Genomic DNA, 19,754 nt, shown 5'->3' with positions numbered 1-19,754 from the left:
TTGAAATGTTTTTGTGCAGTATGGACAGAAAAGGTTCATGTCTAACCCTCTCCATCGACTTCCTGAGCTACCGCTACAGAAGCAGCTTCAGTCCGACCCAGTTTCAATTCTCTGTGTTTGTTATTTGTTGCAGTAATAAGAGAGCGTTGTTATATTTGGGCATGTTTAGTCTTCCAAAGGCTGCTAACATCTCCCAAGAGATTAGATCCTGCAAACATTACTTCTGCTTTGAATTGTGCATGTTTTGGCTGAACTTCTCCACTGAAGACTTTTAAAGGGCTGTTTCTTAGCATGATGCAAATGCTGCAGCAGGACATTCAGACTAACACAAGGTTTTACAACACTTGACCTGACAGACCTGTCAGAACATGTACATGTCTGAGCAGACTGACTCACCCACAGATTAATATCAGGAGACCTGGAGATTAAACTCTATTCATCTCCAGCTCTCTCACACGCACGCATGCGCGCACGCACGCACGCACGCACACACAACTTACCATCAGCCTGCTCCACTGGCACCATGTGGGAGGTGGCACTGCCCTGAACGATGGTGTCTCCCACTAGGTGGCCACACTGGGTCACCACTCGCAGCAACTCAGATACATCTAGGTAGACATGAATACAAGTCAATAGAAATCTGTAAGAATTTACTGACCCACACACACACACACACACACACACACACACACACACACACTCACTTAGTCAACATTAACACAAACACATATATAAAACCCTGGCCCCCTTACATATGTATACTGTATTTATATGCACATTAGGCTCTGCAGCTGATAGAAACCTTACAACAACTAGTATAGTGTAGTACCTTTTAAAATACAAAGCGACAAGTGTTATTTTCATCTTGGAAATTCCCATCTAAATGTGTTTCACTTCTCATAAACCTTCTCGTACAGATCTCTCATCAAAGCCACTTTGGTGCACACATAGACTGTACATGGTGATGGACGTTTCCACTTCCCCTCACAGTCTAGAAATGAAGCCAAGATATCTCAGATAAGAACGTTGGCATTTTGTCCATTTGAGTCTGCGCAGTAGCAATTGGATGATGGAGCCACGGTAGCAATGCACACACTCCACCAATCACAGGTCAGTCTCAGGTGTCAATCATGACATCTTACCAAGTTTTAATAGCATCAACGTAACGAATAAATGAACTAATTAAAGCCAAAGTTGATGAACACTTGAACAAAAAGTGTGATAAGAACTATCTAAAATGACAGAAACCATCACTTAGAAAACTAACTTTACTTAGTGTGTACTTTAACTTTTTTGTTTGGTTCATGTCCCATCAATGGACATGGATGAGGCAGGGTTTATGACCTTTACTGGCTTCAGTTTTGGGGAGCTGTCATCTTTATATGCAGTCTATGGTTGCACCTGCTCAGGACAGTTTTCATCATTATGTTTATATTAGAGTTTGGTGACATCCTATCTTCAACCAGTGAGTTTTAGTATCTGTGGTTGCTTGGCAAAATAAATGCTTAGAAGGCACAAAAAAAAAAAGCTAAAACAGCTAATTATGACCTATTTTATAATGTTTAATAAAATATAATGTGTCCCTGAAAAAGCCAAACTCACCTGTGTCGTCTGCTGTGAAGGCCTCGCTGGCTGAATGGAGTCGATCCATGCACCCTAAAGAGGCCTGACATCTGGATGCTAGATAATCTGCACAGAGAAACACAAACAGACACGATGCATTACAGCGGGAGCTAAGAGACAAACATGAGAGCATGCACACAAACCTACACACACTGCTAATTAGTGTTCTTCGGGGGCGTATGAGCTGCATTGTTCTGTGTTGCTGTAGAATTACAGCTCCTGACCTGCAGAGCTGGTGCAGCTGATGTGTGCCGGGTCGTGAATCTGAGCCAGCGAGTCCTGGATGATCTTCTCCGCCTCCTCCACGGCTCCCTGCAGACTGGACCAGCGAGCTGCGACCAGCTGACTCTCCAGCGCCTGCTCCCGGGTCTCCTGTGGATGCAAACACACACAGACAAAGGTGAACCTACGACATCATCATTTATTAAAAACGCTGGAGGGTCTACGTGTTAAATAACTATTAATTGGACACACTGGATCTTAGTGGTTCTGTCACTTCTATCTGCTTGATTGATTGCAGCTAATTATAAGAGTTCAAATTCTTCACCTTCTCATTGAGCTGATTCTGCAGGGTCTCCGCCGTCTTCACCCCGCTCTCCCTCTCTGTCGCCAGCGAGCTCGTGATCCGCTCTAGCTCCTCTCCCTGGGCCGCCAGCTCCACCTCCACCTTCGACAGGGACTGCACCAGCTCGGCCTTCTCGGACTGCAGGGCGGTCAGCTGCGTGCTGAGCACCTCGCCCGACTGCACAGAGGACATAAAAGATGGAGGGATAAAGTGAGGAACGTGACCGAGTTTGGATGGTGTCGGGGGACGATGAACAGACAGCAGGACGTGGTTGGGATAATATGCGGCTGTCAGGACATGTCAGGATGTGGTTTTGCTGCGAGTGCTCTGACCTCACAATAGAAAACATTTTATCTGCAGCCAGTGATTACAACAATACTGTCTCCATTTCAGTTTGCGGAGAGTCTCCAGAGACGGTTGGGTTTACAATCAAAGGAACTCTGGGAAGTTGTGGTTGCACAACTCGGCTGTATGCAGCAATCGTTAGTTACGCCATACAGAGTGAGGTTGCATCACATTCTGTGCACTCGAGGCTTGTGAAATGAAATATTCAGACTGTTTAGGATCATCGTGTTGTAAGCAGAGTTTGGTCATGAGGTGTGTGCATGAAGAACAGGTGAGAGACTTACAGCCTGGACGCCAGCAGGTCCCACACAGACGGGGGGGAGAGAAGCAGAGAGATAAAACAAGAAACGAGAATTGTTAAGGAAGTTTTTTTTTTAAGAGACAGGAGCTGGTGAGAGCTGGACACTGGAGACAGGAGCGATAGAACATGGGCTGGTGTGTGTGAAAAATGAGCTATTGAGATTCAGAGAGATGGAGGAGGACAGGAAAAGTGACAGAGTCAATGAGAAGTAGATATGAAAATAGAGAGAGAGGAGAGGGAACTGTGTACGGAGAGAAAAACGAGGGGCAAAGGCAGTCACAAACACAGACTGAATATGAAGATGGAGACATCACAGCTCCCCAAACATGAAGCCAAAGTGCCTGGATCGCCCCCTGGTGGCTGGCTGCAGTATGTCATAAGTCATGCCTCCTCCATGTTAATGGATGTTACATGTACCAAACTAAGGCTACATCCACACTACATTTTAAAATTCCTTTTTTCAATGATGACGCAATGATGATCACCTGCATTTGCTTCCTGATTGGTTCTTATCAGACACAACTCCACCTCCAGCGATGACGGCAAAATATGTAAACACTTACTGTCCCTGATCTTAATTTTCACCAATGTTGTTCCTTGTTTGTAATATTTTCTGTACGTAAACAACAACTTCATACTTCTTATATACATTCTATGTTCACAATCAATCAGTGAGTGAGTGTGAGCGAGGAAAATACAGACCTCTTAAACTTAATTTCTATCATTTTTCCCCTTTAAAATATTTTTTTGTTGTGGTTATTTCTCATAGATGCATAGAATAAATCCTTAGCGTGAGAGAAAAAGAGAAATGGAGGGAATGATGGGATGGATGATAGTTTGAAGATTAAAACATGCACAAAAACAGTTGTGTGACTGACATTGGAAAATGTTGTTTGAGTGTGGTGGAACGTTTCAGCTTGCAGCCTGCACTCGCTAATAGACGCTTGGGTGTGGTTTACCATCACAGTCAAGATCCAGGATCTGTTAAAACCTATTCTTAAAAAGTCTGACCCTGGATACAGATCTTATTATATTACTTGTGTCTAACTTTCCTCAGTTATGGTAAATGAACGGTATTTATATAGAGCTTTTCCAGTTTTATAGACCACTAGCAGCACTTTACGGTCAAATTTACCCATTCAGACGTATACAGTGCTACTATGTGCAGCACTTTTTTTCTTTCACACACCAGTCATACAGTCACGGGCAATTTGGGCTTTAGTATCTAGTCAAGGACTCTGGTACGCAGACTGAAGGAGCCAGGGATTGAAGCACCAACCGTCTGGTTAGTGGACGACCCACTTTACCTCTCGAACCACACTCTCATGTAAAAGAAGTTATAAAAATGATCCTGAAAACAGATCCCAGGTAAGACTGATTCATGTGGTGACTAATGCTTTAAAATGAGATCATCAAATAACTGATGACTAGGAAACGAGTGCTATCCTGTTACTAGATTCTATTCAGACTGTAATCCATTAGGATTATCCAGGTCTAAGGTAAAGCATTTGATTTCAGTTTCTTGTTAGTGGGACAGAATATTGAAAATGAGTTTGGTAACTTTTCAAAGGGTTTAGTTAGCAGAGGTAGGCTACATCTACACCAATAGGTTTTCATATAAAACAATCTCCGTCCACACAAACATTTCAGCTCTGTGTCAGTAATAATCTCCGCCCATACTAACACACCTGATAAGTAACATCACATGACCACTCCATACCATTCACATAGACCGGGAATGTGTGTGTTGGTGTAAACAGGAAGCAGTCGGTTGCTTAGATACAGAAAATACTATAAACAGTTAGAGTGAAGAGTACGAGGGATTCTTCGATGAGGTGAAACTGTTACTGGTGGCAATACTTTGCTTTCCCCAGCATGTGAGGTAGTTGCGTTGTCACTGATGAGAACCAATACAGACGTTTTTGTTTTTAAACAAAAACGGGTTCAGCAGCCTTTCCAAACTTTTAGGCGCTCATGGCAGAGTAGTGTGGACGGCAGGCGTAACCGTACCAACACGTTTTAAAAAGAAAACCTAGTAGTGTGGGTGGAGTCTTTCTTGAGTAAGAAATGTGAGAGGAGATTAACCTGTTGTGAAGAAACCATGGTGGTCTTCAGGGAGTCCAGCTCCGTGCGGCTGGACACCAGCTCTCTCTGGAGCTCCTGGAGCTGCTCCAGCTGGTCCCTCTCCTGAGCAAAGACACGTGGAGATGTCACTTCAGATAGATCACGTCAGCTCAGGTTGAAAACACTGATTTAAAACATTTCAGCAGGGATAATAAGAACACAGGAATTTTCAGAAGACTGCACAGGGGGCCCCACAAATCTAATCTGTGCCTTCCTATTTTCCTCACTATCAGACCTCTGTATACATGCACCCTACAATAATAAGGTTTGAGTCCTTCTCCACATCTTTGTTGGACCCTCAGAAAATCATTTGGCTGCAAAAGGGGTAAATCATTTTTAATGTTTGTCAGTGATAAGGACTTTCTTCTCCTCCTCACCTGTATGTCTGCAGACTCCTGAGCTGCTTTCACCTTCTCCTGCATCTCTTTCCTCACCACGTCCACCTCATCCTGTGCCGTCTGAGCCACCGTCATCTGCCGGGTCACCTCTGCGTTCTACACGTACACACACACACACACACACACACACACACACAAGACATGAAGAGAAAGAAAACTAAATTATCTGATGGTCTAAGAAGAGAGATCTTAAAGGAGACATATTATGCTTTTTCACCTTTTCTAGTGTTTTATTTATTATTTCTGCAAAGTTTAAAAATTCCTGTTTCTCATCAGTAGTCCGGGTGATACTTCTGGGTAATTGGTCATGTGGCATCCTAATGCATTGTCACATTTGCATAATGCACGCCTAGTGGCTAAATTGACACGCTCCCTAAGAAAGCCAGGTAAGCAGATGCAGATATTTTCCTGAACATTAGAGCATGTGAACATTTCAACCAATAACTTAAATTAGAATTATGAACCTAAATATGAGTATGTCTCCTTTACTCTAACTTGGAAGCTGAAGGTTTTATTAAGCAGGTGAGAGTCAGGTATCTTTCTCACCTTCCTCAACAGGTCTGCATGACTCTGAACCAGCTCTGTGTACTTCTCCTTCAGTTTGGTGTAGCGTTGCTCGTTGGCCTGAGCTTTTCCTGGTGAGACAGAGACAAACACGATTATTTGCTGCGGAAGCATCATCATCATCATACAGTGAATGACTTCAGCATGTGAGGAAATTGCAGGTTTAGTTTTTCGTGTGACAAATATTACATCTTTCGGTACCTTCCTACCTTTCCTGGTCTTATTTTGATCAGAGAATTTCTCTAGTGATTTTATATTTTAGTTGCACAGAAAGTAATTTGGATTATGTCTGTTCTAAGTGTGTTCAAGCACACGATAAAACACATATACCTTTCCAAAGTGGGTTTTCCTCACTACAATAAGATTAGCAACCACGTTTGCCACAACTTTTTAATATCTACAGTCAACACTTTTCAGCACCTTAGCAATTCTTTGATCCATATATCCAAGAGAAACACAATAAGGGGCTAAAATATAAAACCATGCATGTTAGAAGTGCTTGTTTTCTCAAAGATATTGAAATAATGTCCCTGTTGTGTACAAGGGTCTATGGTGGAACATGCTCCTCTGTAATATAGCACCAGTGAGAGCTTATTTAACTGCAAGATATTTACTCTCTATCTCCGTCAGGCTTCGCTGCTCCTTCTCCGTGTCCTCTCTGACCCTCCTCAGGTCGTCCAGCTCGGCCTTCAGGAACTCGCACTCCCCCAGAGCCTGCAGCCTCAGGTGGCTCTGCTCGGCCAGCTCCGCCTCCAGCTCGCTGACACGCCCCCTCAGCACCTGACACAACCGACCGCTCTGGAGATGGAAGGAAAGGAGAGGGAGAAGTAAAGATGATTCACTTCTGCAGACTACGTGTGATGTTTTAGGATTTGCAACAAGGTGTAAAAAGGAAAGAGGGTTCTTCGATTCTTCACCTCCACTCTGAAAGACTCCAGCTCGTCTTTGAGGGCCTGGATCTCCCTCGTCAACTGTTCAATCAGACGATCTCTGATGGACACAAACAACATATCTCTAATTGATGCACTACATAAATAGACAGCTGAAACTTTGCATCAGGTTTTACAATAAATATGATTAAAAAAAAGATCCACAGATATCTGTGCTGTACATTCAAACTTAGAGAAGATAAACGTTTTTAGATATTCCTTATTGTATATATGTGTATATGTTTTGAGAGCGTGCACATGACATACTAAATAGGTCTTTGTCCACTTTAAAGTTCACACAGACGTAATGTTACGACCATATATGAGGGAATGTTTGTTGTAATTTGGGTTAAAGAGGTCAAGCACAGGGAGCCTAATGATTTAAGCGATAATAAATTCAATAGCATTTGGGGCTTTGTAACCGGGGTACTGAGTGACCAGTCTGATTATGAACGAGGCATTTACATTTTTTTGTGCAAATGTGACATTTTGTTTTAGATTTCTTTATTAATTACTTATAGTGCAATACTTTTATTAAGTTATTTTGCTTCTTGCAGATTCACATATCACCATGGCAGTTAAATAATCTTTATAAAAAAGATCAATCTTGAAGTGATGTTGTGGAGAGCCTTACTTGTCGTCTTTGCGCATCCCGTTCTGACTGTTGAAGTTGAACGGGTCTATGGCCGCCGAGGTGCCAAACAAGTCGTCAAACTTTGTCTCCACGGCAACCTGAAGGTTTAAAATAAGAATGTTAAAGGAAAACATCTGAAAATCAAATTAAATATAGTCATAACTGGTACCATTTTATTTTGGGTTGAGCTTTAATTAGCAGGTAGCCTGGCTTATATTTTGGGTATTGATTTACATACTTTGATTATGCAATTTGTAGGAAACATAGTCATTAACTTAAATTCATCATAGTTCTATAGAGCAGGACTAGTTTGGATTTACAGCTAAAAACAACATTTAATATCCATTACACCAAAACTGCTCATGCTCAGTCTGTGATCCAGGTGTTCTGCAGCTGGATTGTGGATCCAACATGGATCTCATTATAACATTATTATATCCAATATCATAAGAAGACTAAAATATTTGTTATTTTTCCCTGAGTGCCCTTCAAAATGCAGCTATTTGGAAGTCAATATAATAAACATGATGACATGCGAATACAAACCAGATGTTTAGAGTAGTTTTACCAATAATCTAAGAAATAAGTGGTTTCATGTGGGAGTTTCAGTGAAGCAGGTTATTTCCTGATTTATCTCATCCTCTTTCCCTGTTTGTGTCCAAAGCTGATGTTTTCATTGAGGGAATTTCAGGAGAGAATACATTTCTGATGATTGATCACACGTCGCACTCCGTAAGACGAGGACAGTTTCAGAAGCGATGCACAGCGTTAAAGATGGCACCATTCAGGGACACTCGTCTTGTGTAGTTACCGGCAGTGAGGGGACATCTGTGTCCACCAGGTCGTCCGTCTCCACCATGTGCTCCGACTCGGGGGATGACGACTCAGCGGGGATCACGACCACGGGACTGATGTGCTCCGACAGAGCTGATGCGCGCAGGAAGTTGGGAGGGTTCTGCAAGGATCAGAAGGCACAAGTCTGATCAGTATGTATTGTCAAATGTTTTACTGTATCCATTGTGAACAACAAAAAAGCTGTTGCATTTAATTAACCAATTTAGATTATTTAATTATGTCAATATATGCTGCATATGTTTGACAGGGATTAAAACTGGAAATCTACAGTTTGGATTTTTGGGGGTTGATGCTGATATTAGAATATATTAACGATATATCGGCTGATATATACTATATACTAAATGTAATAGACCTGATAATTTACAGTTTAACCATAAACTTTAGTATAAATAACTATAAATAAATATAAATCTATTCTGTAAAATATGAGTTTTCATATCAGCAAACATGAACATGTATACTGATATGTTGTTCAAATGCTCAGTGTCCATTTATACTTCTGTTTTACAGCTAAATTACCCATGTACTTATTTTAAACTTGTTTTTTATACATTTCAACCTCTGAGTTTGTTGTACAGATTTCTCCTTTACAATAATAAAGGCTATAAAAAGTAAACAGCGTGTCTGAGAGAGATCTTGTGTGTGCAGTAGGATGAGATGCAAAAAGAAAAATAAAAGCATTAAAAGCAAACTTGACTGTTATTTTGTTTACAAAGGGGCATACAAGGCAATAAAACATGTTGAAAATATGGTAATTTGAATATTAAGAGCCAGGATCACGCAGGTCAATGATTACATTTCTATCATTGAAACACATACTGTGATAGCCCATCAGTAAAACAGAGGATGGATAAAAGAGTTTATATGAAAAGAACAGACATAATAAGAAATTGTCAAATGTGAATTAGAGTAAAGGACTGCTGAGCTCCAATGAAGAATGAAGAGTTTGAAAATGACCTGTGTTTAAAGAAAAACCATCAGAGCATTTTGTTAAGAAATGATTTCAATTGTAAAACAGAAACCTGACATAATGTTTCGGTCATGGGTCGACTCTGGGCTTAGGTGAGGTTAAATATGAGAATTAGTGACGGCCGTCCTCACCTCAGGCAACTGTGGGATCTGAATCAGCCTCTTGAAATACTGCAAGTTACTGGAGCGATAGAACAGACTCTTTAACCTGGAACAGAGAGAGAGAGAGAGAGAGAGAGCGAGAGCGAGAAGAAAAAGAGGAGTGGTGAGAGAATCAGAGAGAGGGCAGAGGGAGCAGAAGACGTTTAACATTGAAAATTCATTAAACATGGTGCTAAGAGCTCAGTCTGCTGGGTCACACTCGGTCAGAGAGCACAGTGCTGTGACTGACTGTGTGTGAGTGAGAGAGTGAGTGAGTGTGAGTGTGTGTGTGTGTGTGTGTGTGTGTGTGTGTGTGTGTGTGTGTGTGTGTGTGTGTGTGTGTGTGTGTGTGTGTGTGTGTGTGTGTGAACGTCTTACTTTTTAAACTGTTCCTGGAAGCGATCTCTGTGGCCCTGGAGAGTGTCTGCTGGAAGGCCTGGAGGTGAACACAAACACATCAGTCCTCGGCCCTGCAAACTGCTTATACACTACCGTTCAAAAGTTTGGGGTCACTTAGAAATTTCCTTATTTTTCAAAGAAAAGCACTGTCTTTTTCAATGAAGATAACATTAAATTAATCAGAAATACACTCTATACATTGTTAATGTGGTAAATGACTATTCTAGGTGGAAACGTCTGGTTTTTAATGAAATATCTACATAGGTGTATAGAGGCCCATTTCCAGCAACTATCACTCCAGTGTTCTAATGGCACATTGTGTTTGCTAATCGCCTTAGAAGACTAATGGATGATTTGAAAACCCTTGAAAACCCTTGTGCAATGATGTTAGCACAGCTGAAAACTGTTTTGCTGGTGAGAGAAGCTATAAAACTGGCCTTCCTTTGAGCTAGTTGAGTATCTGGAGCATCACATTTGTGGGTTCGATTATACTCTCAAAATGGCCAGAAAAAGAGAACTTTCATGTGAAACTCACCAGTCTATTCTTGTTCTTAGAAATGAAGGCTATTCCATGCGAGAAATTGCGAAGAAACTGAAAATTTCCTACAACGGTGTGTACTACTCCCTTCAGAGAACAGCACAAACGGGCTCTAACCAGAGTAGAAAGAGAAGTGGGAGTCCCGGTGCACAACTCAGCAAGAAGACAAGTATATTAGAGTCTCTAGTTTGAGAAATAGACGCCTCACAGGTCCTCAACTGGCAGCTTCTTTAAATGGTACCCGCAAAACGCCGGTGTCAAGGTCTACAGTGAAGAGGCGACTCCGGGATGCTGGCCTTCTAGGCAGAGTGGCAAAGAAAAGCCATATCTGAGACTGGCCAATAAAAAGAAAAGATTGATATGGGCAAAAGAACACAGACATTGGACAGAGGAAGATTGGAAAAAGTGTTATGGACAGACGAATCAAAGTTTGAGGTGTTTGGATCACACAGAAGAACATTTGTGAGACGCAGAACAGGTGGAAAGATGCTGGAAGAGTGCCTGACGCCATCTGTCAAGCATGGTGGAGGTAATGTGATGGTCTGGGGCTGCTTTGGTGCTGGTAAAGTGGGAGATTTGTACAAGGTAAAGGGATTTTAAATAAGGAAGGCTATCACTCCATTTTGCAACGCCATGCCATACCCTGTGGACAGCGCTTGATTGGAGCCAATTTCCTCCTACAACAGGACAATGACCCAAAGCACACCTCCAAATTATGCAAGAACTATTTAGGGAAGAAGCAGGCAGCTGGTATGCTGTCTGTAATGGAGTGGCCAGCGCAGTCACCAGATCTCAACCCCATTGAGCTGTTGTGGGAGCAGCTTGACCGTATGGTACGCAAGAAGTGCCCATCAAGCCAATCCAACTTGTGGGAGGTGCTTCAGGAAGCGTGGGGTGAAATTTCTACAGATTACCTCAACAAATTAACAGCTAGAATGCCAAAGGTCTGCAATGCTGTAATTGCTGCAAATGGAGCATTATTTGACGAAAGCAAAGTTTGAAGAACAAAATTAATATTTCAAATAAAAATCATTATTTCTAACCTTGTCAATGTCTTGACTATATTTTCTATTCATTTTGCAACTCATTTGATAAATAAAAGTGTGAGTTTTCATGGAAAACACGAAATTGTCTGGGTGACCCCAAACTTTTGAACGGTAGTGTATATATTGTGGTATTTATACATGAATATGTCAAAGAGAAAGCTAATTCAACTACCTAATAAATCTTATTAGTTCATCCTTGAGTCAAATTGATTGATGTGTGTGTGTGTGTGTGTGTGTGTGTGTGTGTGTGTGTGTGTGTGTGTGTGTGTGTGTGTGTGTGTGTGTGTGTGTGTGTGTGTGTGTGTGTGTGTGTGTGTGACTCACAAGAGTGCAGCTTAAACAGCAGCTTCACGGTGTAGTCATACAGGTGGCTGGAGTCCAGGATGACTTGGATGAGGGGAGCCAGGCGACACTGACCTGCTGCCGTCACCGACACCGATCGGGACATGTCAAGAGAGCTGAACACTGGGACAGGAGAGAGAGAGAGAGACACACACACACAGGGCAGATCAATAGATGTATTAACATGATCTATATCTACACATACAGACTCGTGTGAGATGGTCAGGTACAGTTATAAACACAGCAGGAGCTGCCGTACTCCCACACATACACATATCAGGGATTATTGATGCGAACACAAAGGCCCTGTTCACACCTGGTGTTAACATCCATCCTGGGAGATTTAATCACAAGTGGACAGTTCAAAGTTCTACCCACTCTGAGTATAGAGATGTGTCCGATGGAAGTGTGTTTGTGTGTGCGTGTGTGAGTGTGTGAAGCGTAAAAATGTATTTGACTCATTGTGAAACTACAGCGGGTCAGAGAGGACGTTAGTTGAGAAGCGGTCCATTATATATGACCCAGGACGTGGTCACATGCGTCCTGAGATCCGATCACTTGGACCACGTTTGGTGGTCTGAGCGATCGGATCTCTGGACGTATTCAAAACGCATTTGGGTGCCTTCAGACCTGTAGTTGAACTGACCACATGTGATTGGATCACTCAGGACAGGTGTTAATACCAGGTCCGAACGAGGTCAAAGAGATATTCATGCATGAGGCTCATCAATCCCAACTTTTTCATTAATCAATCAGCTTGAGCTGCTCTCTGATCACTTCCCTGCATCGGGCAACTAGACCTGACTAATGAAGTATGTGAAAGCAACACACAGCTCAAAAGGCAGGTTTATGTGTAGGCGGAAAAAAATGGAGCAGCCACGTCAAACACTAACGCGCTTGTTAGCGACTCTGCCTCCATCGTTACACCACGCTTTCATTTCCCTGCTTTGCTGCCTCACAGCATCTCCAGAGCCAGAGCCTGTGTGTGCGCTGCAGAGGTGTGGTTTCCTGCACAGCTTAACACACACAGACACACACACATGAACACACAGTCACACCTCAGGCCTGGAATCTTTACTCTCAGATGACGTGATGCTTTTAAAATACCCCAGACCGGGGGAGGAAGCTGACAGCAGCCTTGAGAAGGGTGTGATTTAACAGACCCATGTGCAGTGGATTTTTTTGGGGGTATGAAGTCAAAAATTGGTCATAGAAAATATTAAACTCGGGATACATGGAGTAAAAGTTGCTTATTTTGTCCTGGACACAAATGCAGAGATACAACTTTGGTCAGTATCTCCATTTCTCTAGAAAGAGGAAAGAAGGAGGAGGAGGGAGAGATAATATCATCATTAGGAGGCAGAATGAAGGGCATGATAAATAGAGTCCACAATGCAATTTCCTGCCCCTTCCTTTTTTAAAGGGGTGTGTGCAGCATTTACAGCTTTTCTTCTGAGCTCCTGGGTCACATCCTAGCCGTCTATTTTTAGCTTCAGGCGTACTTTAAGAGACATTAACCCGCAATGACTCACCCAGACAACAACAGGGGAGAGGACAGTGTGTGACCACTCACAGGCTCGCAGCACTCAGACGAGGAGGAGCTGTGATGGTACTGATGATAACATCAGTCCACATCCGTCTGTCACGGTGTTTGTCTCTGTGGGAAACAGCTCAGACTGTGGCTGCCGCTCTGTCAATGGTGTGAACATGTGTGTGGGTGTGTGTCTGTACATCGTCACTGGTCTGCCGCAGACATGAATAACTTACCACTGAGGAAAAGGTTGAGCTCACACTCCAGGTAGTCAAACATCTCTACGGTCAACTGAAAGCTAGAGAGAGACAGAGAGATTACACTTTTATGATGCTGTTAGTAAAATACACATACACAAACAAACACAGTTGTGTCTCAATGACTCCAGAGGACATTAGTTGACCGTAATGAGGACACTCATTGGCATAATGCATTCCCTAACCTTAACCATCAAAACTAAATGCCTAACCTAAACCTAACCTTAACCCAATCTTAAACCTGAACCCAACCCTAAAATCAAGTCTTCACCCTTTCTGAAAATGTCCTCACTCTGTAAGGTCTAGGCTGAAAATGGTCATCACAAAAATATAAGTACAAATACACACACAAACATTGTCTTGTTTATGCAGTTTTTTTTCTGTTAATCATTCTCAGATGAGTTTTCTCCTGTTTCTTGTTGGTGAACATCAGAACAGCTCAGGCAGATTAAAGTTTGATCAAATCTCTAATCTAAAGTCTTTCTCTAAACATTAGCTTTATAACAATACAGAGTTCCTTCCTGTGTTCTCACTGTCTGAGTCACCTTCTGTCCCATTCTCCTTAACAATACCAGCAGCAGCTCGCCACACTCACAAGTTGTTCACGTCGTTCTCTCCCGCCTCGTCAAGCTGTCTGTTTGACATCTGCAGGTTGCCAGGGAAACGAGGGTTCTGAAAGAGAAGAGACACGAGAGGAGGCTTTAACATCATTTCACACACAGCTCAGCTCTACAGCTACTTCTCTGCACAGGTAGAAGACAGTGGATTATTTAGGGTTTTTTACAGCCGTCAACAAACATGGTATATGGTATATAATTCATGCATCTCGATGACCTTGATGCAATTTGTTGTGGATCTATATATAAATCTGGATCTTGTGAATTTAAATGTGTTTTCATAAAAGGTACTGTTGGGCCTTGGGCGGAGGTACGTGCTCTTTTTAGATTTCTTTGCAGGTTTAAAGATAATATATACCACAGACGACAGAAGCCGATTGTTGATTAACTGACCTTAATGAAGTGTGTAATGAAAGAGTTTTTATTATTTCTGTCCCTGTGAGCTCAGGAGGTGTTTTATTTGATGTACAGAGCCTACGGATCAAACTGGATGGTGATATGTAAGAATATATTGCAACAAATTTGGCAAATACTGACAACAGAGATGTGAAATATAAGTAGATCAGAGGGTTAATACTCCACAAGTGTCACATTTCACTTTGGAGATTCTCCAGTTGCGCCCTACCCTCGGGGTAGGAATTACCTTCCAGCAATAACTAACCACATCGTCCTGTGATCGCATCAACACTGGTCCCCGAGCCACTGTGCTCAGCTGTCTCATAAAAAGGCCATATTACAGATTCTTGAGAGGCCATTAGTGTAAAAGCCAGAATTCTCTATGAACCCCCCCCCCCCAAAGAGACCCGCTGGCACTAAAAGGAGCGTCTGAGACAAAGATAATGAGTGGCGAGGGAGGGAGACTGGCGCTGGGTTTTATAAGCTGGGCCGACGACTCACTTTGATGTGAAACTCCATTTTGGTGATGAGCAGTTTGAGGTAGATGCTGCAGAGCTTCCCGTAGCCTTCGCTCAGGTGACCCTGGGGAATCAGAGGAGAGGAGGGGGGCAACAGAGAGACGTTAAGAGAAAGATGAGGAGAAACGTGATCAAAGCCAGAAAAATTAATTTCCTCCTCCCTTGCAGGGAAGAAAGTGATTGGCTATTTGCAGCCAAGGAACACTCTCTTACTGCACAGGCAATAGATACGGTGTGAAAACAATCATTCTGAGAGTGTGAACAAAGTTGAACATCCCCAAATATTCGGCCAATTGCCTCTCACTTCCTTTTTTTCTCTCGAGCCTGGGAGGAGATGACACAGAGGAAAGAGGCCGTAGCCTCCGTCAAAGGGACCAAACTTCCTGTATCCTCCTGCCTCTTGACATCAGCAAAAACTGAGTCATGAAAAAAAAGGAGCATCGAGGCTTCCGCCCGAGTCACTGCTGCTAATCAAAACAGTAAATATAATCCATGAGCTGAGTGATCGCTCAATTGAGAAAAACTCTCCTCTATTTCTAGTGGTGTAACAGTCAATGTAGCTCTGTGTATTAAAAAAAAAAACTTTCTCAGGTTCTGACTAAAAGTAACAGGTTCACTGAAAAACAGAAGGTGATTTTAGCTTTGATCATCACTGAGGTAGACGATTTAAAAATAGTACTCATGCGGGGGTTGAGATGAATATCAGTGAGCAGGACAGGTAATATTAAAAATAGCCCACTTGACTAAATGTTGCCCCAGCGGAGAGGCAGAAGGTCGTATTCCTCAGACTGAAGCTTCATGCTGCGATGTCACTAGATGAATATCAAAATCTGTGTGTTCTTACCCACATCCTGCTCATATCTGTTAAATCAGCCTTGTTCCTCATGGAGTCCTTAATCACCTGCAGGGACGACAGCAGACACAGAGCGCAGGGGAGAAGAATTAGAAAAACTAAATAGATCCGATGAAGTATATTTGACTAGATGATGATTCTGTTTTCTGGTTTTGCAGTCGTCGTTACGTACGTTTGGATGTCCGTCTCGCAGCAGCTTGTGGAAGACGTGGCAGAACTTCCAGCAGAGCACCGCGTTGCTGGAGAGAGGGAGCCGGTTGATGGCTGCCCAGAATGTGTGGGCGCCTTTTTCATGATGGGTCCCCAAGATGCAGGGTGAGAGCGGCAGTCAAGGATCAAAGGGTCAAAGTGCACGACATTGTTCTGTGGTGTTAGTCTGGATCGTGGCCGATATTACATTAAATCTAATTTTTACTTCTTTTTTTTACCGCCTCGGACCATTCTGTGAGGCCAAATCATCTTGATGGCTCCCTAGTGGCTGGCTGCAGTATAGGTCATAGATCTTGTCTCCACCATTTAAGTAGACAGTAGAAAATCAAAGTACATCTCAAATACATTTTTCTCAATAGATGGTTTTGGACATGTAAGGTAGTTCTTTTCACACTGATGTTTGTTAAAGTGTTAATTTTTCTTGTAATTTTGGTTTTAATTAGTTATTTGATGCTGTAAAAACAGGACGAAAAGTCTTGATTGACAGCTGTGACTGAAAAAAATACGGGAACTCGATAAAACAGCTCCACACCATGATCACTACTTACTAGTTACTAGTTATTACTACATACTCTTCTTACTGCTTTCCTAGTGGTGAAGTGGCATGTTGCAGCTGAATACTGCTCACCCTTCTCTTCCAAACATGGGGTGGCTTCAGTTGTCATAAAAAGTCAAAAGTGGTTCAGTTTGTCCATTCTGGGCTACTGTAAAAAAAACATGGCGGCCTCCGTAAAGAGGAACCGCTCCAGATGTAAATATAAAGTATTTAAATATAAAGGGCTCATTCTAGTTTAAAGAAAACAACAATTCGTACAATTTAGATGATCACACACTAGTGAGAACATATAGGATTATTTTATATTCAATTTCTGCCAATAGATCCCTTTCACCTAAATCTTACACACTGAACCTTTAATATAAGTTTTAATAGCTCCATTTCTAGAATTTTATATCTCACAAAAGCTGTCTGTTCCACACATGACTAAATTAGCTCTGCAGCAGAGGCACGGGGTTACAACAAGTTTGTTGTTTTGACCTTGCACTAACATAACCCTACAGCCACAGAGGAAACACACACACACACACACACACACACACACACACACACACACACACACACACACACACACACACACACACACACACACACACACACACACACACACACACACACACACACACACACACACACACACACACACACAACAAGAGGATATTCCTGGCATGTTTCTCTTTGACAGCGACCTCCTGTGTGTTGATGGCCTTATTGATGCTGACAGCCTGTGAAGAGGAAAAGAGGAAGAGGAGAACAGATGAGAGAAACGGAGAACACAAATCAGCACACAGCGTTTTTTTCTCATCGATTGCAGAAAAAACGTTCACGTGTAAAGTGTTCCATTTGAACACAGACAAGCACGCATGCACACACGCTCACACCTTGTATAACCACCTGGGGAATGAGAAGCAGCAGTTTTTAGTAAAGGGTGATTGACCCATTTTCTGCAGAGTTGGTATTCAAGGCAGCGCCTGAGAGGCCTGAGCTGCTTTTTAGGAGCTCGACAGCCTCAGAGGCAAACAGCTGTCTGAGACGTGTGTGCCATCACATCTCTCTTTACATGTCCCACCTGCACAATACAGCTACCAATTCAAATGAGAGAGGAGGAGGAAAAGACAATGATACGTTCATGGAAAAAGGTAAATATTCAGAGCCATTTACACCTGCACTAAAATGTGTTTTTGATGATCTGATAGAGCTCGACAACATTAAAGTACAGGTGTAAATTCACGCAATTTTGTGATCAGATCCGACAACAAAGTCAGGGGGATGAGGAACGCACTGGGACAGTTTTGAAACGTAAATGGAACTGCTTTGTCGTTCCACATAAAACAACGATGTAGGTGGAAATAATAATCACATTCAACTGTTCCAAACCACTGACGTAGCAGCAGCTAGGCAGCTAACAGGCGTTAGCCAGTAAATACCGGACATAGCCTTGTCCTCACTCCTCTATTCAAGACACCTGTTGGTGTGTAGACCAATCAAAATGCAAGAAAACACTATAATCAGGCAGCTTCATGGATGACTACCATCTTCTTGTGCTATATGTTTTGTTGTTTTGTCTGGTGAGTTCCCTTATTTCTTACCACAAGATGATTTTCCTTTTCATATTTATAGTAAAATAAGTAGTTAAGTCTTATGAAAGGTAAATGGTCTTATCGACCAATCAAATGCTTTGAACTGTAAGTCACATTCAATCACATGGGGATTCAGTGTCTCGTCTTTACCTCCTGAGCCATAGTGACATAACTTTAGCTTATTTATCTCAAGATCTGTAAACATACTTTGATGTGTAAAAGCAGTGGAGATTAAAGGATCATTAAAAATGATCTGGATGTATCCTCTGGGGACAACCAGTCTGTACCTAATGTTACGGTAGTCCATGCAATAGATGCCAAGATGTTTTTCTCCAAACCAAAACTGTTGATCTCAGTTGCGGGAAAAGTTGGGGGATCACCACAGTCAGTGGTATTCAACTTTTTCTTTATGTCCCATCAAGGACATGTTAGGACAGCTGCATTATGAAATACTTATGAACACTGTGTTCCTGCTTTAATTTCCAGATTTGCATTGTTTCACATATCAAGCCAATTCAGATGGTTTTCAAAACGAGGTGTTTCTGTAACTGCTGGCTGACAAATCATATCACACGAGAGGAAAATCACACCATGATTATCATGATTATCACACCCCCTAAACTCAGAAACTGAGCCTGAAACACCAAACTTAAAATAATAACGACACTTAAAAACAAACACGCATTTTGTCTTATATTTTCCTGCACGGTATCATGAACTGTGAGCGTGAGGTCAGCAGAGGACGGGAGGCCTGTTTCATAATCTCACTTCCCACAGATGTCCCGAGTCGGCTCCTCCTCTTCCAGTATGTGAGCTGTCAGGACTGGAAGTTCACCGACAGGAGGAGGAGGAAGAGGAAGAGGAGGAAGAAGAGAAGGAACGGAGGGAGGAGGCAACAGAGTCTGCTAAAATTATAAGTAAAGGCAACATCTGCAGTGTCCTTAGAGCAAAAAAACAAATATGCTACACCGTGTCACAGACTAGTTTGAAGTCGAACATGTAGGAAAATCACTCAAGAATAAAAGCTCAAAGCTCAAAGCAAATATGGGATTAGAGAAAAAGAATTGACTTCAAAATTCAGATCCTGTCTTCTATAGCCCAACTGTGTGATCCCCATCACATTTCAGCTTCAGCTTGTCAAACACAAGTATTGTCTTTATAAAAAAAAAACATCTAACTTAAAGAGAGAAATTCAGTTGAAGTAATTCCCTAAAGCTGAGGGAGTGTGAGGAGCAGGAGGAATGTGGAGCTGGCTGCTGTTTCGACATCTCAGACTCTGAATTCCCTCTCGTCAAACCCATCTGTGCTCACGTACAGTATGTAACGCTGCCGAATACGAGGAGGAGACACCACAACGTGTCGTAAAAGACGGAGGGCAGACCGAGCCGCCACGCCTGAGATTTAACAGGCACAGAATTGGCTACACACGAGTTTTGGAGCTACGAGTCCAACACCTGTCC

General features: G+C 42.4%; 1 protein-coding gene across 3 annotated transcripts in view; it reads right to left on the bottom strand.

The window, feature by feature from the left end:
* hip1 (huntingtin interacting protein 1) overlaps positions 1 to 19,754 on the bottom strand; it is a 45,102-nt gene that overhangs the window by 6,924 nt on the left and 18,424 nt on the right. For 2 of the 3 annotated variants that reach the window (XM_035154055.2, XM_035154057.2), the window contains exons 2-22: positions 17,376 to 17,439; positions 16,121 to 16,263; positions 15,940 to 15,996; positions 15,079 to 15,159; positions 14,160 to 14,236; positions 13,544 to 13,605; positions 11,759 to 11,899; positions 9,830 to 9,887; positions 9,443 to 9,518; positions 8,295 to 8,438; positions 7,484 to 7,581; positions 6,838 to 6,910; positions 6,535 to 6,718; positions 5,903 to 5,991; positions 5,336 to 5,452; positions 4,920 to 5,021; positions 2,818 to 2,820; positions 2,171 to 2,365; positions 1,848 to 1,995; positions 1,603 to 1,689; positions 501 to 608 (exon numbers count right to left, since the gene is read on the bottom strand). In XM_035154055.2, coding sequence (XP_035009946.1) covers positions 501 to 608; positions 1,603 to 1,689; positions 1,848 to 1,995; positions 2,171 to 2,365; positions 2,818 to 2,820; positions 4,920 to 5,021; positions 5,336 to 5,452; positions 5,903 to 5,991; positions 6,535 to 6,718; positions 6,838 to 6,910; positions 7,484 to 7,581; positions 8,295 to 8,438; positions 9,443 to 9,518; positions 9,830 to 9,887; positions 11,759 to 11,899; positions 13,544 to 13,605; positions 14,160 to 14,236; positions 15,079 to 15,159; positions 15,940 to 15,996; positions 16,121 to 16,263; positions 17,376 to 17,439 — 2,107 coding nt within the window. The remainder of the gene's footprint in view (positions 1 to 500; positions 609 to 1,602; positions 1,690 to 1,847; positions 1,996 to 2,170; positions 2,366 to 2,817; positions 2,821 to 4,919; positions 5,022 to 5,335; positions 5,453 to 5,902; positions 5,992 to 6,534; positions 6,719 to 6,837; positions 6,911 to 7,483; positions 7,582 to 8,294; positions 8,439 to 9,442; positions 9,519 to 9,829; positions 9,888 to 11,758; positions 11,900 to 13,543; positions 13,606 to 14,159; positions 14,237 to 15,078; positions 15,160 to 15,939; positions 15,997 to 16,120; positions 16,264 to 17,375; positions 17,440 to 19,754) is intronic. The other variant, XM_035154056.2, reaches the window with a different exon arrangement.

Source organism: Hippoglossus stenolepis, chromosome 4, assembly GCF_022539355.2.
Source record: "Hippoglossus stenolepis isolate QCI-W04-F060 chromosome 4, HSTE1.2, whole genome shotgun sequence".
Classification (NCBI taxonomy): domain Eukaryota; kingdom Metazoa; phylum Chordata; class Actinopteri; order Pleuronectiformes; family Pleuronectidae; genus Hippoglossus; species Hippoglossus stenolepis.
Note: the sequence above shows the minus strand (reverse complement) of the source record. Positions and strands in the feature narration are given on the sequence as shown.